The 16,166-nt window shown below is 54.3% G+C and overlaps 1 protein-coding gene across 1 annotated transcript; it reads right to left on the minus strand.

Annotated features, from left to right (window-relative positions):
* Window positions 1-82: 82 nt before the first annotated feature.
* On the minus strand, window positions 83-15,852 carry LOC139594155 (protein FAM163A-like). The gene is made up of 5 exons (XM_071435866.1): window positions 15,650-15,852; window positions 4,837-4,932; window positions 4,458-4,480; window positions 3,866-3,980; window positions 83-3,033 (listed from the first exon to the last, which is right to left on the minus strand). The coding sequence occupies exons 4-5, from the start codon at window positions 3,956-3,958 to the stop codon at window positions 2,623-2,625; spliced, it is 504 nt and encodes a 167-aa protein (XP_071291967.1). The 5' UTR covers window positions 3,959-3,980; window positions 4,458-4,480; window positions 4,837-4,932; window positions 15,650-15,852; the 3' UTR covers window positions 83-2,622.
* Window positions 15,853-16,166: the final 314 nt, after the last annotated feature.

The following is a 16,166-nucleotide window of genomic DNA, read 5'->3' on the forward strand; positions in this document are numbered from 1 at the left end:
CACTGGATAAAGCCCTTTTGGTGTTGCCTGCCAAAAGAACAGAAACCACTCCTGGTTTGTATTTCAAAGTCCTCATTTATTTCTGACATTGAATTTGGACCCATAGCTGAACAACAAAGACAGAGAATAGTAACAGGAGGAATCTGAAGTGGAAAAAAACCTGGGATCCCTGCCCCTACCCCATCGTGTTCTTCCACCAGCTCCCAAACCCTCTAATTCTCAGCTGCATCCCCCGTGTTTTCAGCCCTTCCAGACTCACCCATTTCCCTGAAGCCATGCCAGACCCAGGGTGTGTGTTGGCTGCAAGGCCAACCCTCATCTTGGCCATCTGGCTGCTCTGGAACTGCCTCCCCAGCCTTGGCGCCTCGTTAGCCCGCGACAGGTCATGCTTAATTTGCTTGTGACAAAGATGACAGTGGAGTGGCCTTCCTTCTACCACAAGGGTGACCCCCAGAAGTGTGTTACCCCCACTGTCTGGAGGTCATGGCACTGCCATGGTGGTGGAAAGCCTTTCTGTGTGCCAAGAGGTAGAGTTGGATGCCAGGAGCCGCCGTGTCCATGTGCTGGCTCTGCGCCCACCAAGGGGATGGCATCACGGGGCTGTCTGGCAGGGACCATGCTGGGACACATTAACTTCTCGTGGCTCCCAGCACGATGAGACCTAGCTGAGCAGATGCTCTAGTGGGAAAGAATGGCATTTAGCAAGTTAGCCAAGATTTTCTTCCAGTTACAGACCATTTTTCCAGGGAGAAGCACTGGCTAGATGGGAGGCAGTAGGAGCTACAGACTATTGACCAGTGGGATCCAGAGAGCTTTGCTGCTGGTAACTTTCATCTTCCCTCCTGCCTGCCCTTAATGTGAGAGGACATTAAAACCTGCTATCACTATTTGGAGAATGGAAAGAGACTCTAAAAGCAATGCAGCCAGACTGAGTCTCCAGATAATGGAAATACAATGTCTTTTTGGGCTGGAGGTGGGGGAGATGGTGCATAACATTTCCTCAGAAGTGTGCGTAAAATGCAGGCTGGGGCAACGTGTTTGGTTACAACGACCATCACCATGTTTTGTGATGTTTTGGCTCCTTTCTTCAGATCAGAAGTGCCAAGGCATGGGCAGGTCCAGTGTGTACATCAGCCTTTTGCCTGGTAGTGTGGATATTTGAGGCTGGTGCACTGTGTGCCTTGTGCTGAGACCTACTTTTTCTGTGTGTGAGCGGGGAGGTCAAGTCCAAATCCTTCTGTGAGCAGTGGGATCATTTCTAAATTGCAGTGGTGAAAATAAAATCCCACCACTCACGTTTCTGAGCAGTCCTACCCTATATTGCAAAGGCATGGCAAGGGTTTCCTGCCATTGCCTCCAACAGCATCCGCAGGGATCATTGCTGTCCCCATCCCTCCTCCCTGCCGTGAATGGGAAGTGCTCAGCAGAGCAGTCCTGCACTGGTTGCTATGGAAGTGCCTGGGAATGATGGAGATGTCCCTTTAGTAATTTTTCACCTAATTTGATTTATGGAGGAAGAAGAAACTTTCCCACATTCATTTTTGCAGAAAGGCAGAGTCACTGGCTGTCATTGCCGGCTGCAGTGCCTGTGAACCCATGTTCACATGTTCAAGACATATTTGGGTCTTGCACCCTCTTCTTCCAGAAGCAAAAGCAGGGGGACCCCAACCACCTGAACATCATTCTCCAGTGGGAGTGCCCTGCAAAGAAGACATGAGCCAGTGGGCTCTGCTGTTGCTGTAAAAAGCAAAATCCATCCTAAAGCCAACCTTCCTCTGGCTGTTGGAGCTGTCAGGGTGGGGCTTTGAAAGCTGAAGGTGACCAAAACTGGTTATTTAGGAATTCAATTCTTCCCATAAGTAAAATCTTGCCATATTCATGGGTCCAAGTTAAAATTGTTCCTAAGAAAGCTTGTGAAGAGTAGAAGAGGTGGGGCCACAGAAGGACTGGCCTGTGCCTGTTGGCATGGGTGAGATCTTTTGCGAGGAACTTTGCCTCCCCCGGCAGTGACCTAAATTCATGTCCTGAACTTCTTCAGCACGTGCAAAGACCGAAGCAGGTGGGAGACGGTGCCCTATCTTACACTTGAACAGAAAAGCAAACTGCTAGCGGCAGCTGACGCAGTACGAGGGGAGCAGGATGACCTGGATCTTCCCTTCTTCACTTCCCCATGGCTGAGGAGCACTGCCATGCCCTGCTGGGCACTGGGATTCATGGGGATGGCAGCTGGCCCTGGATGATCAGTCCATTGCTCCGTGTGCCAGAGGCAGCAGGCATCACCTCCACTGGCTGCATGGGGACACCGAAGGCCTCACTGGGCTCAGGGAGCCGGGGGTAATTAAATTAGGTTGTACTGTACATAGCCCTCGTTAGACAAGTCCCTTTGGGAGAGAGAGTAGATAATAATGACACTTATGACGGGTTCGGAGGTGGCCAGTTCAGCGCTGCCCTTTGAGGTCTCACTCGCCTTCTGGCCCGCGAGGCTCAGCCGTGCTGGGCGCCTCAGCAGGGCCGCGCTGGCCTCCGGCTGGCCTACGGGCTCCTCTCCTCAAAAACAAGTGAAAAGCCCCTTCCTTGGAGCCGGTGCCAGCCGGGGACACCCTGTGCTAGTGGCTATGGTGACTACACCTCCGTGCTGATGGCCCGCGGGTTCGGGAAGCTGTCGCGGAGGAGGCCGTGGCGGCTCACCGTGTAGCTTTGCAGGGAGGCCATGTTGAGGGGCGGCCCCATCTCCTTGTAGCACGCGGGGGTGTAGGCGACCCTCTCGCCCCCGTTGCGCACCATGTCGGCAGTCCGGATGTAAAAGGGGGAGCCGTAGGGGGAGCACGTCGGGCAGTAGGTGTGAGCCCCGTGCTGGTTGAGCTCGCCGGGCGGCGGCGCGGGGCTGCCCTGCCCGTCCACCATGCGGGAGCTGCAGGCGTTGCACATGACGAGGTGCGAGTGCGCGGGCAGGTCGGGCTCTTCCTCCTCCTCCTCCTCCCCCTCTTCCTCCTCCTCTTCCTCATCGGAGTCATTTTTCTTGCAGCAGTAGTACTGCAGGAGAGGGAAGGGGTTGTGTGAGGAGAAGCGGAGCAGCCAGTGGGGTAGCCCTGCCGCAACCCCACTGCCCTCATCCCCCTGCCAGAGGAACCCTCCGGGGCCTGTCGCTGATCTGCTCCATCATTCCTGCATCCTGGGAAGCGGCAGAAGCCAGACAAAACCTGGATCTGAGCGTGCTGCAGGAGGCACCTGCTGGGGAACTCACCCTCATCCCCCTGTGAGGTTTGCAAGGGGAGGGTATTTCATCCTGCCGGCTGCAAACTGCTCCAAGAAAGCGCTGTGCTTTTCATCACACGGGCATTGCTGCATGGCACAGACTTCACATTAACTTTTAAAGAGCAGGAGGTTGTAGCTAGCCGTTGTTGAAAGCCTCCTCGGTTAATTTACAAGGGGAAAAATTTATATAAAAATCTCCATCTGGTATTGCAAACCCAGCCAAGCCTGCACCTCAATTAGCAAGTGCTGCAGAGCCTCAAAAGCCTCAGGGCAGTACCCCCCACACCTGGGGGAGGGAAGGACATAACTGCAGCATCCTTGGGGGGATAGAAGGTTTCAACTCCCTGCCATCACAGGCAAAAAACCCCCAACATCCCGACCCTTCCTGCAACAGCACCTTGGCCTGGGGAGCACAGAATGCTAAAATATCCCGAGCTAGAAGGATCGAGTCCGACTCCTGGCCCTGCACAGGACAGCCCAAAAATCACACCGTGTACCTCAAAGCATTGTCCAAGCACTTCTTAAGCCCTGGGAGGCTTGGGGCTGTGACCAGTGCCCTGGGGAGCCTGTTCCAGTGCAAGGTGGGGGTGGCAAGGCAGAGGACACTGACCTGTAGCCTACAGTAGCAGAGCACAGCAATGATGCACAGTAGGATCACCGTCGCTAGGATTCCCCCGGTGATAACAACAGTTCCCGCTGTCATCCGACCGATTCTCCATCAAACTCTGCAAGGCAGGGACACTAAACTCACCTTCCCTGGTTTTGTCATCACATCATGGACGTGATGCCCACAAGCCATCCCAAAATATTGCATCCTCATTCTCCTCTCCTCAGCTGGAAAAGCATCATCCAATATTATTCTCCTCCTGCTCTTAGTGAGAGAACACCTGAGATGCAGCATCACATCCCCTCAGTGTTATTGCTGCACTGGCTTGGGGTCTTTGTCAAACACCCCACAGCCCACTGGCAAAACCTCACCCTTACTGAGCCAAAAGGGATGATTTCCACCCTCCTGGCAGAAAATCCAGTTTCTGCTTCAAAATGCAGGAACAAACCTGGACTTTTCACCAAGCAAAGCCAAAGGGGAGCCTCTGAACTCCACAACGGTCTGAGCCAAAAAACTGCACCCTGGCTGCCTGTCAGGCACTTACCAAGCAGCCCCCAGCCCCATTCCCATGCCTTGGCACCCAGGGGATACTCACGTTCAGTGACGGAGGCGTTGGACCTGCAAGAAGTGGAGGGAGAGGTTAGACATGGCCTGAGAGCTCCCCTTGCACCTGCCTGCCTTTCCCCATTTCCCAAGAATTTGCCTTGATTTGGGATGTGCAGGAAGCCCTGCTTCACCCCCGTGTCATTTTCTCTAATTTGAAGCAGGGAAAGGAGGCATTTCCCAAGCTTTACAGGAACAGGGTGCAGGCCTGGCTTAGTCAGCACTTGGCCTTTTCCACTTTAAAATTTATTACAAGGGAGGCGGATGCATCATCGTGCTGATGTTTTAGGTGCCGCTGGGAAAGGAAATCTCTCCTCCATCCCCTCCAGGAGCCCTGCCATGCCCCTCCAGCCCACCCCACAGACACTCACCCAGAAAAGGACAGGCAGGATGTCTCAGTCACACTGGCCCCGGGCCGGACAGTGGGGTCAGGCAGCACCACATGGCCACGGGGACACTCAGCAGCCCTGGGAGGGAGAACAAGGAGAAAAAGTCCACCATCAGCTCATCCCCTTTCCCAAAGGGGCTGCCCAGTGTCCCCCTCCCCACCAATGCCACCTCTGTCACCGCAGTGGGGCTAAATAAATTGTTTTTTTTTAGGAAGGCTGTCAGGAAAGGTGGGTGCTGCAAAGGTGGGTAAAGCAAACTGCCAGGAAAGGATGATGCCATGCCCCAAATCTGCCATTTCACCAAAACTGGGGACTTGTAGCAAGAAGCATGTGAAAAACACCAAGCACTTGTTTTTAAAATTTTAGGTTTTATAGCAATAAAATGGTTATAAAAATAGTAATATAATTAGAGTAATAAAAATTTGGACAATTAGGATTTAGGACAATATGAGACAATAAAAACAAAGAGTTACAGACAGTCCGGGTACCTTTTCTAGGAAAAATAAGCCTGAAAAAGGACCCACGTTAACAGAGGATTAACCCTTAAAAGCAACAGCCTGTTTCATATTCATACACCTCATCCATGATGCATACATTCTATTTAAACACAGGATTCTGTCTGGTCAGTGTCAGCTTCTTCCTCTGAATCCTAATGGTGTCTTCAGGGTTGAGTGAGGTGGGAAGAACTCGATAAAAGAGCAATAAATTCTTTTTCTCTGAAAGATTCAGGTGTCCTGTGGCTGCTATCTCAGTGTGAGTCCTCTCTTAAAAAAAGTATCTTACATAGCATAGTTTCTATTTTAACATTATGTTATAACCTAAAACTATATTTAACACACTACTTAAGAAAATTAATACAGCATCACTTTCTAACATAACACATATAATATTCATTTTAATATTTGAGAAAAACCAATCATAAAATACGCATTTTTCACAGGTGGGTGCAGCCATGGCCCCATCACCCCCGCCAATAGCAGCACAGCCACATTTCATTACTGGCCCCCGTGTCCCTCTGTGCCTGGTCCAGAGCAGGGATAATTGATAGGGCCCAAGTGCCAGCCCGTTGCAGCTGAGGAGATCTAATTACCCGCTCACCACGCGGCCCTAATTGACAGAGAGAGGTGGCAGCTTCCAGGAGACACCTTCCCAACTCTGCCCTGGCCCCTCTCTGCTGCACGTCCCAGCAGGCACAGTGTGGAACCCTCCTCCCCAAAAATCACCCACCCTCCTCACTCTGCTGTGGTGGTTTGCACATCCTGCCTGCCACAAATTGATTTTCAGCTCATGGGAAGTTCTTGTAGGAAGCCAAAGGCGGGCAGGCATTGGATTTCCTCCTTGAGCCGCTCTCACACATGAAACAAAGGAATAAAAAAACCCCAAAGAAATCAATATGTCCATAACCCAGCTAACATCACCATCCATCAGGAGACCCAGCACAGAGCTAATAATAGAGACCAACACACTCAGCTCCTGCTCCCTGTTACCAAACTGTACCCTGAACCACTGCCAGGAGTGTGAAGGGACACACACAGGGAGCCTTCGGTGCAGTTGTCACCTCCCCAGGTGCCTTCCTTAACAGGGAAAAGGTGGCAATGGGTGGCTGGAAATGGCAAACGCTGACCTTTGATGACCCCGAGACGGACACGCCGCAAGCTGGGCGGTGATGGATGATGCAGGCAGCTGTTCACATCCAGAAAACTTCATTTCATGGGAGCTGTGATTTGATTTAGAGCTCAGAGAGCAGCATCCAATTAGCCCGAGGATTGGAGTGAGCAGGCAGGGCTGGAGAATGACCCTGGGTAAGGAGGGACTAGCCTTGGGGTGATTTTGGTCACCTCTGAGACACTCGAGTCTCAGAGGATAGCTGGGCCTCCTCATGCCCCATCTCTGGTGTTCCCATTTCTGGGAATGCTGGGGTCAGCATTTCACTAGCCCTGCTCAGGAACTGAGCTCTTCCTTATTAAAATAGTGAATGTTAAACAAAGGGAAAAATGAAGCACAAGAGAAGTGCTGCCTTTCCTCTTCTCTTTGGAGGGGGTGTTTTTAAGAGGAGGAAGTCCCTGCCCTTCTCCCCTTCCCCAAACCCAGCCCACCAGCAGCCCAGAATTCATTTCCTACCACATTTGTGCCTACAAAATAGCTTTCTCTAGCCCACAGCTCTCTCCTGCATGGATGAAGAAGGGAATGTCACACCTCCCAGGGAAGGAGCAGGAGCCACAGTCTCAGGAGTAACTGGGGTTTTGGGAATTACAGGTTAAGTACGTCCAGAAAGGGGCAGGACAGCTACAGCAGCCTTTTCACATCTCTGCCGCTAGGAACCAGCCCATACCCCTTTTCCATCCACCCTTCCCAAGCACATCCCAACCTGCTGGGAAAGGAGCATTTTGGGCTCCACTGGCTCAGCTCCACCACTCCATCCCAGTAAAAGGATCCTGTAAATCCTAGGCTGCACTGTGAGCTGAGCTGTCCTGGAGTGGGATAGGACACAGAGGCATCCCAGGGGGATGCACAAATCCAATTCCCCAAGGCACAGTCCCATTTCTCCTTCTGGCTTAAAAAGGGAGTCGAGAGTTGTTGAAATATTTCAATATCCCACGTCGAGCAGATGCTTTGGCACTCGCTGCTCACCCGCTCCCGGGTGCCTCGGGATGGGCACAGGGACCCTGTGGCACACAAATCATTTGAATCAAACCAGGATTTACAGGAGCAGGGCTGCGTTACCGTACTCCCTGCCTTTCGGGGGGTGATCGGAGCGCTGTCACTGTGTCCCCGGCGCTCGGGGCGGGCGGAGGGCGGGTCCGTGACTCTATCGAGCTCCCCCGGGCAGGCGGGCAGAGCCGCTGGCTGCACAGATACGTTTTCTTTAATTGATGTCGCCTCACGGCTCAAAGTTAGGGCCTGAAAAGTGACTCTGGCAACGAGTAGCATCTCCAGCTTCTGTATTTATTCTCCTTCAATGGCGTCCATAGCAGGTTTACACGGTTTGCAAGTCCATGGTGAGGTTTTTGCCAGCCAGCAGCACTCCCAGCCCAGCTCACACCCTGCCATCCTTACTCAGCCCGGGTGTCCCCGCAGCATCTGCTCATCCCTGCCACCCGGCAGGGGTCAAGCACTCACACCAGAGCTCGGGAGCACGTTCAGGCTGGGGCAGGGCACCAAGAGCTTATACACCAAGAGCATCATGCCAAACCTTGCCACAAGGCCTGCCCCAACCCAAGCTCTGCTCTCCTGGTTTTGCTCTGCAGCTCACGGGATAATTCAATGAAATGTCTGCCTGGTAAATTAGCCCGGCCGCTGCCTCACCAGAGTCATCTCCCAGGGCCTAATTGGAAAAAACCAGCATCAGGGGCTGCCTTTTCAAAACAGATTATGGCAGCAGGCAACAGGGCAGCTCCCAGGCAGCTGTGACCTGCCCCACACAGACCCAGCCCAGCAAGATTCAGGGGGATCAAACCCCCAGCCCTGGGGCAGGATGGGTGCTCAGGCAAGGCTGGGGCCCCCAAACTCCCTGCATGTCAGGTGCTCTGTACTGCAAAGCACGAGGGGACAAACCAATCCATGGGGGGGCAGAGCCAAGGAGACCCCACCACACAAACGAGCTGAGCCAAAGGAGATCTTACCCAGGGCAATGGCAATGTGGGATGCAGCTGGCAGCTCCCCAGGAGCCTCCCTCTGGTCCCAGTGCTCGCCCCCAGGCTCCCTGCCCAGGTGGAAAACCCCTGGGACACTGTGAAGCCAAATCAGCTGAACCTGCTGCTGGTTCTGCTGGAGTTATACTGGAGTCTGGACCAGCCTGCAGACAGAAATCACAGCAGCAGTTGGGAAAACTTTTATTTCTGCCTGCTGCAGAAAACTCCAGATAAGGTTTTTCCCAGCAGAAAAGGTGTTTCATGTGGCCCATTTCCTGCCTGAGGCTTTTTCCTGCTGTGATGCCTTTGGTGCCTTGGGCCACGTGGGGTTTTCCCAGCAGTTTTGCTGCAGCCAACACCCTGCTCCCAGCTACCACAAGGGCAGCCAGGTTGCAGAGGTGACACTGTCCCCCAGCTGAGGCTCCAGTGACTCACAGTCAGTCATCAAAACTAAAAATTCTCTGCCCTGGTGCAAGTCTGCCCTCACTTTCCCTCCATCACTTGGACCAGCTCCCCAAGGCTCTCCACTGCCTTCTTCCCAGCCCAGGGATGGGAAAGACAAAATGCCAAGGATGTGAAACCAGCTCTTTTCTTGCAAAAGCTTTGTGGAAAAGGCAAGACATTAATCTCAATTAAAAAAAAATCAAACACCTTCAATGGTGGAAGCTGCCAACCAGATCCCAGCTCCCAGATGGGCAGAAGGGCTGCACTCCTGCTGTAACACCCTGCTCCTGATCCTCCAGCCCAGGACATCCCTTCTTCTGGCCATCAAACTCGACCAAAATCCACCTTCTTGCCCACCCAGGATCACTGCCTCCCACACCACGTCTCGTCCTGCCCTGTGGGTGCCCAGGAGACCTTCCCTGCCAACAGCAATTTCTCTTTACAGCCACAAGGGACCAAGCATCTCCTCCGATCTCTGTCCAGGTGTGTGAAGCCCTGGCACGGGGCTGGCACCAGCCGTGGTCCCATCCTGGCACCAGCTGGCACATCCTCATTCCTCTCCCTGGGAGCCCTCTCAGCACTCCTCAGACTCCTGGAGGAAGGGCGGCTTTGCAGGCTGGGACGTCTCAGGCACGGATTATCCCGGTATCTCGTTACTTGGGCATCTCATCTGCCCTTTATCTCCTTAAGCGACTATTCAGATCCCTTCTCGCCTGCCTGAGTGGATTAACTGCAGCCGTGGATACGATGGAGGGGCACAAAAGGGACTGTCACCCCACCCTGTCCCCAAAAACACACACAGACACCAACCCGTGGGCTCAGCCAGGGCCACACCTGGATCAAGGCAAGTCTCTATATAATCACAGCCCCATTTGCAGCTCCTCCTCATTGCAGGGCGCCTTAAAGCAAGGCTGGAGAATGGCAGCTCCCTCCTCATCCCCCCACACATCTCCTGCCCGCTGTGTTTGCTCAGCCCGGGTGGATGCAGTCCCGGGAGGGGGGTGAGCAGCCTCGGGCACAGGGAAGGTGTCAGACATGGGCAGCCCAGAGTGGGATGCAGGATGGGAATATCCACAGGGCTCATCTCCCGGGGCAGCTCCTGGCAAAAGCCCCGTGTGGCCAAGGCCAGGAATGCGTGCCGGGGAGCTGCTGCTGCGCCCTGCTCCCAAAATAACCAGGGACAAAACCGGTGGCATGACGCCAGGGCACACAGAGGAAGGCTTGTGAGATTATCCTGCACGTCAGATCCGCACGGGCAGCACCTGGCCAGCATCCCTGCTGCAGGCACCGTCCCTCCCAGCACCCACACGTCCCCGTGAGGAGCAGCTGCAGCAGCCGGCAGGGCAGCGAGCCAGGACGCTGGGTGTGGCCCAGGTGAGACTCACCCTCGCCAAAAAGCTGCAGAATTTTCCCACACACGTGTGCTAAAGGCTTGGGACCCTGCCTATGGCCACGGCCTGAGGAGAGCCAGAGCCCAGGCTGGATCCTGCTGCACTGTGGATCCCTGGAGGACACAGATCTGGAGAGCAAGGACTTGGATCTTACTTGCACCCCATGTTGCCCTGTCACAATGGGTGCTTACAACATCCAGCAAAAGACATGGATCCTTGTGAGATTGAAAAGGAGCAGGAAAGGTTATTTCCTTCCACCCTGATTCCAGCACCTGGCACTGCTGTGTGTATCCCATGACTGATTTAACCCTGTGGCAAGGCACCAACACAGCACAGGTATTCCCCAGCCTCAGCCAGCATTCCCAGCGCTCTCTCCAGCAGTGTGATGGAGCCAGCCTCCCACCAAGGATGCTCCCTGTTCATTCCCAGCCCTGGGCAGGTCTCTCCAGCACCCTCATTGCTTCAAGACAAAACCTTCAACCTCACACACCAGTGGGATCTTCCCGTCAGGACAAGGACATGAAGACCTCGGCCAAATCCCTCCATTCCCTGGGGGCTGGAAAAACACTCTGTGGATCTTCTCCCTGGTTTGATTGTCTTGCTCCTCCCCCACAGGAAGGTGCATGCTCTGCTCTCCAGTGGGGGTGATTCCACCAGGACTCAGGGACACCAAACTCATCTTCATCCCAGGCACAGTGGAAGAGGAGCATCAATCCCAGAGGCATTGTTCAGAGAAACCCCACAGAGCATCCCCAACAGGATCCAGCCAAGCAGAGCAGTGAGTTTCTCTCCAAAGATTTTTTTTTTCATTAAGCCAGTTTCTCAGCAGCTTTCTGTGAAACAACCCCCAGGACAACTTCTCCTCCAAGGCACCACTTCATTGTCACCCTTCTTGCCCTGGACATCTCACCCTTCCCACCATTCCCATGAAAACTCTTTCCCCAGTTTCCCAGTTCCCACATGGATCTGTCCTTGATGCCCTCTCCCAGTTCCTCCCAGCCTGCCACATGAAACACAACTTGTGCAAAACCTTTGCATGGAGCAGCAGCAAGCTCTGCTCCCGAAAGCAAAGCCCAGGGGAAAAGCTCTGGATGAGGCTGGAGCCTCTGTAATCCCATCAGCTCCAGTCCCCCTGGCATGGCACACCGGGGCGGATCCCTTGTGCCACAGCATCGCCCAATTTACGTGTTTTGCTAAAATAAAACACAAAATAAATTCTCTGTCTCACCCCCTGGGTTTAACCCGTGCCCTCCCACAGTCTAGGGAGTTGTAGTTGAAACAGTGACAGGTGTTTGAAGGGTGCTGCTCTTCTGGGACATGCATGGGATGTCCCTCTGTGTCCTGCCAGCATCTGCCCTCCTGCCTGCAAGTGTGCCAGCTAGACAGCCACTGTGGAGGGATTCAATTAGCATAGACATCATTAGGGGTAATTGCACTGTTTACCAGTTAAGAGGAATGACAGGAGATGAGCCTTGTGTTTGCCCATAAGGTGAGGGGCCACCACCACCCCTCTTGGCTCAGGAGGTCTGTAAATCCCACTTATATTACAGTTAGGAAAACTATATGGGTGCCTATCAGTGAATCACTGCACTTCCCCTTTCACATTTTGCTGCTTGCTTCACAATCATCTCCATCCAGCCATGGGGCCAACTGAGATCTCTCCCAGCTGCCTACCAGATCCAGGTAAGGGTTAAACAGGACATGGCCATCAACATCTCTAACAAACCAGGTACATCTCTGCTCACTTCCAGCTGGCCAGGTGCCCTTTGGCACCAGGGAACAGACAACCCCCAGATCACAGCTCCTCCAACAAAAAACCCAACCCCAGGGCTGGTTATAGTCTAATCCTGCTCTCACAGTAGCTGCTAATCTGCATGGTGCTTGGGAAATGTCTTTTTTTCCAAGGGAAAGGGAGATGGTGGGTGCCAGCCCAGGGGAGGAAGGCACGGGGAAGGGCAGCCTCTTCCTCTGCATGATGCAAGACCTGCTGCTCCGACTGTCAGCATCCCCCCAGCATGTTTGCTTGGAGTAGAAACAGAGATTTATTTTAATGACTCATTAAAGCCTAATTGCATTCAGGCAGCAATACAGAGAGAGGAGCCTCCCACGTGTACCAGTACTACAGGCAGGAGGGCTCTCGGAGCCTCCCCGAAAGCACAAGGCAGACAGACTGTCTCTTTTTGGGGCCAGACATCAGGGCCAGCTGCTGGCTCTGGAAGTGAGGCTTTGTGATCAGGATCCAAAAAACAACCCAGAAAACTCTCTGATCTTCTCTTCATTTGCCTCTGTCTGCTCAATGTGGCAGCTGCTACCAGCTGCTCATCCCTGAGCTCCAGGGAGGAGACGTGACTTGCCCAGAGCTTGGATGCCCAGAGCTTGGATGCCCATCTCCAGGGCTTCTGGGTGACCATTTTCTAGCCTTGGGAACACAAATGTTTGTAACTTCCCCCTGGGCTTCCAAGGAAGGATAGCAGGAGCAGGGTGGGATTGGCACAGGAGCCACTGCAGGTTACCAAGGCAGAGAGCTGGACATGCCACAGGGATGAGCTGCTCCTCCCATCCTGAGGGCACCACGAGGTGGCCATGCTGGAAACCAGCCAGCCTGGAGGGGAGCCAGTCCAAACCCCACCACTGGCAATCCACGGAGTCTGACACCACCCATGAGGAGCCCACGTACCTCATCCTTCCCAGTGGGATTGCAGACCCAGGGACAGCCACATCACCCATGGAAACAGGAGCATACATCCACTCTGACCTCCAGAATTCCCCATCCTCAGGACACATGCTGGGAAGCCCCTCCTGCCCTTCTCACCAGAGTGAATCCACTGACATCAACCTGAGGGTCTCTCCTCCTGAAAAGTTGCCCCATGCAGGGATGGGAAAGCCACGGGTCCCCTTCCCTGCTCTGCAGTTCAGACACCACAGTACCCACAACGATGCTGACAGTGTGCTGTGGGAGCACAGCCCATCTGGAAACAGACACCCCATGGCATGGACAGGGTCACCCAGCCACAGCTCTGCTTTCCCAGCCACCAGGAATCCATCTCTCAGAGACAGCCCATCCACTGGGATCCTGGAGCACGGCCCCATGGCTGCACACACCAGGGAAAGCTGGGGCCACAGCTGGCTCTGGGGTCAAACACAGGGCACAGCATCTGAACCAAACCCCACTGTTTGTGGTAAATCCAAGTAGAGTCATTCCAGGATCAGGTCCAGGACTGACTTTTCCATAAAGCTACAGGAAAAGCTCACCTGCAGTTGCTACTCACACTCCTTTCACCCACTGCACCCAGGCAGAGCAAGGAGCCACAATGCAACCAGGCACGGGCCAGCCAGCCCTGCAGAGCTAAACTCTTTGCTGGATTTCAGACCCTTTTTTTTTTTTTCCTTGTTGATTTATCACCCAGCAGGGCTACAGACTCATCCATCACTCAGGATGCTCCACCTCAGCAGCCCCATCAGGCAGGAGCGGGGCTGGCCAGGGTGGTCATGCACACACTGCCACACACACCCAGCGAGCAGGAAAACCCAACGTGAAGCCTCTAAATGTCTCCTGCAAATGAAGTGTGAAACTCGTTTTCAAAAAACAAGGGTAACAGAGCCACGGTAAATATTTCATCCTGGTGGGAAGGCAGCGACAACAAAGGTTAGGAGGGCAGAGATGCCAGGAGGGATAGGGTGCAGCAGGGATGGAGGATGGAGGGGGAGAAGTTGGAGGCAGCTGGGGCAGGGAACAAAGAGAACACCACAGCCTGACCTTATTTCTGTTTGCCACTTGCCCTGGGGGCTGTCAGATTTGAGGCATGACCACAAAGCAGCTCCCAGAAATAGGAGCACATCTCCTATTGTGTCCATGGCTAAGCTGGGTGATCCTGCACCAGCTGGGAGCAGCTCAATGCTCCATCCTGACTCTCCCAGCAGACACACACAGAGCTGCCCAGCTCTCCTGTCAGTCCATGCACCCAAAATGCCCATGCAAAATGGCTGGAGGATGCTCTGCATTTCTCCACAGAGGAGGGTTTGCCAAGTGGAAAATCCTTCACACCTGATTTCCACCCTGCAAAGGGCCTTTTGGGCTGGAACAGTGCAGGGCTGGGCTGTGTCTCCTAAGCAGGTCTCTGGAACTGGCTGCCCTCAGGCCTGTGGCCAGGCTGAAATCCAGCACTTTGGAAAGAGATGGACAAGGATTTCACATCCCAGCAGAGATAGTGCTGGAATAGGATCAGACTCACTGATCTGATATTCACCATCACATCCAGAATGGCAGCCTACTGATGCTCTCCCCTCTTGGACTTGCAACAGGTGACAAAGTCCTTCCTAGGAAAAGCCTTTTCTCCTAACCCCTGGCAAAGCCCAGGTTAGAGCCCTTTCGATCCTGCAGGAACAAAGCTGAATGCCAACCAGCAGCCCCAGAACACACAGTATCCTTCAAACAGCATCACAGGGAATTCTGGGGCTTAGGGAAGCAAGGGGAAATCCTGGGGAAGGGGGGAAAAAACCAGCCCCAGAAACACAAGCCTCTGTCAGGGTGGAATATTCCACCACCCCTTAGAAAATCTCTCAGCTGGAGAGACAATCAATAGTACACAAATGAAATACAGCTGAAAACACTAAATGTTTCCACATGCCCTTTTGGAGGGAATAAAATCCTCCAGGATAACCTTAAGAGAAAACAAAAGCCAGGCAAATAGCTCAAGCACAGGTCTCCTTTAATTACTGCAGCCCAATGAGAGATAAAACAGAGATCCTTCGGAATAAACAAAAGGATTTGATTTCCTCCACTTCAGCAAAGGCAGCCACCATTTCTCTGGAGAGGTTTGGTGGTGAGCTTGGGGATTTGATGGGCTGACATGTCCTTGATGAATGGCAAAGCTTTGGGCCCCAGGAGAGGGAGCAGGAGGCTAAGCCCCTGGCTTGGGACTTCCAAAACTTCCAGTGGCTGCAAAGAAGTAGGTTTAGAGATGGGAAAACTCTGTCCTATCCACCCGGGCTGCCATCAGAGTTCACAGGGACTGAGCAAACCCAGCACAGCACTAAGTTGGACCACACAACCCTGAGAAAACGAGTCAGGATCTTGTAGGGCACCCCAGCCCCGGAGCTTTGCCCAGACGAAGCTGTGGCGCAGGGACCCGGAGCAGCCCCGGGATGCAGGGAGGAGGATGATGCTGGCAGCATCCCACCCGAGCATCCCAGCCCCTTGTGCCCGGCGCCCCGCACCACTCGGGCTTCCCCCTTCCCATCGCAGCCCCCATCCCTGGCAGAGCCTTTCCCTGGCCCCGACGCCCCTGGAGAGCCGCGGAGCGGGGGCGCGGGGTGCCCGAGCCCTACCTGGGCGCCCGGGCCGGGCAGGAGCGGCGGCGGCGGGTCCGGAGCGCGGCGGCGGCGGCGGCTGGGGCGGGGACGGGCCGGGACGGCGGGGGAGGGCCGGAGGAAGAGGAGGAGGGCAAGAGCAATAACAGCGGGAATAATAAATAATAGGAGGAAGAATAATCACCGGAGCGGTGGAGCGGGAGCGCCCAGGCGGGTCCGGCCGCGGGGGAGGAGTTTGTCGGGGCCGGAGCTGCCGCCCCCAGCGCCGCCCCCGGCCCCACGGTAGGGGAAAAAGGGGGGACACCCACTCGACACACACAAAGCCTAATCCTCTCCCGGGGGAGCACACACTGGCAGCACCCTCGAACTCTTGGGTACCTTCAGGCTACCCCCAAAGCCAAGCCCTGCAGCACCCCGGTCACTGTCAACCCTGCAACGTCCCCATGCCCAGGTCCTGCAGCACCCCAAGCACCCCAAAGCCACTCTTGCAGTCCCCTGAGCACCCCCATCCCTAACAGTGTCTCCTGATGTCACC

Source organism: Agelaius tricolor, unplaced genomic scaffold, assembly GCF_023055355.1.
Source record: "Agelaius tricolor isolate 1412-34295 unplaced genomic scaffold, bAgeTri1.0.p SCAF_11, whole genome shotgun sequence".
In the NCBI taxonomy this organism is placed as follows: domain Eukaryota; kingdom Metazoa; phylum Chordata; class Aves; order Passeriformes; family Icteridae; genus Agelaius; species Agelaius tricolor.

What these genes read in the sequence shown, in the direction of transcription:
- LOC139594155 (XM_071435866.1), bottom strand. Translation starts at nt 3,958, where the DNA reads ATGACAGCGGGAACTGTTGTTATCACCGGGGGAATCCTAGCGACGGTG. An exon ending in TCTGCTACTGTAGGCTACAG is followed by an intron (nt 3,034 to 3,865) that starts GTCAGTGTCCTC and finishes CCTCTCCTGCAG; the next exon opens with TACTACTGCTGCAAGAAAAA.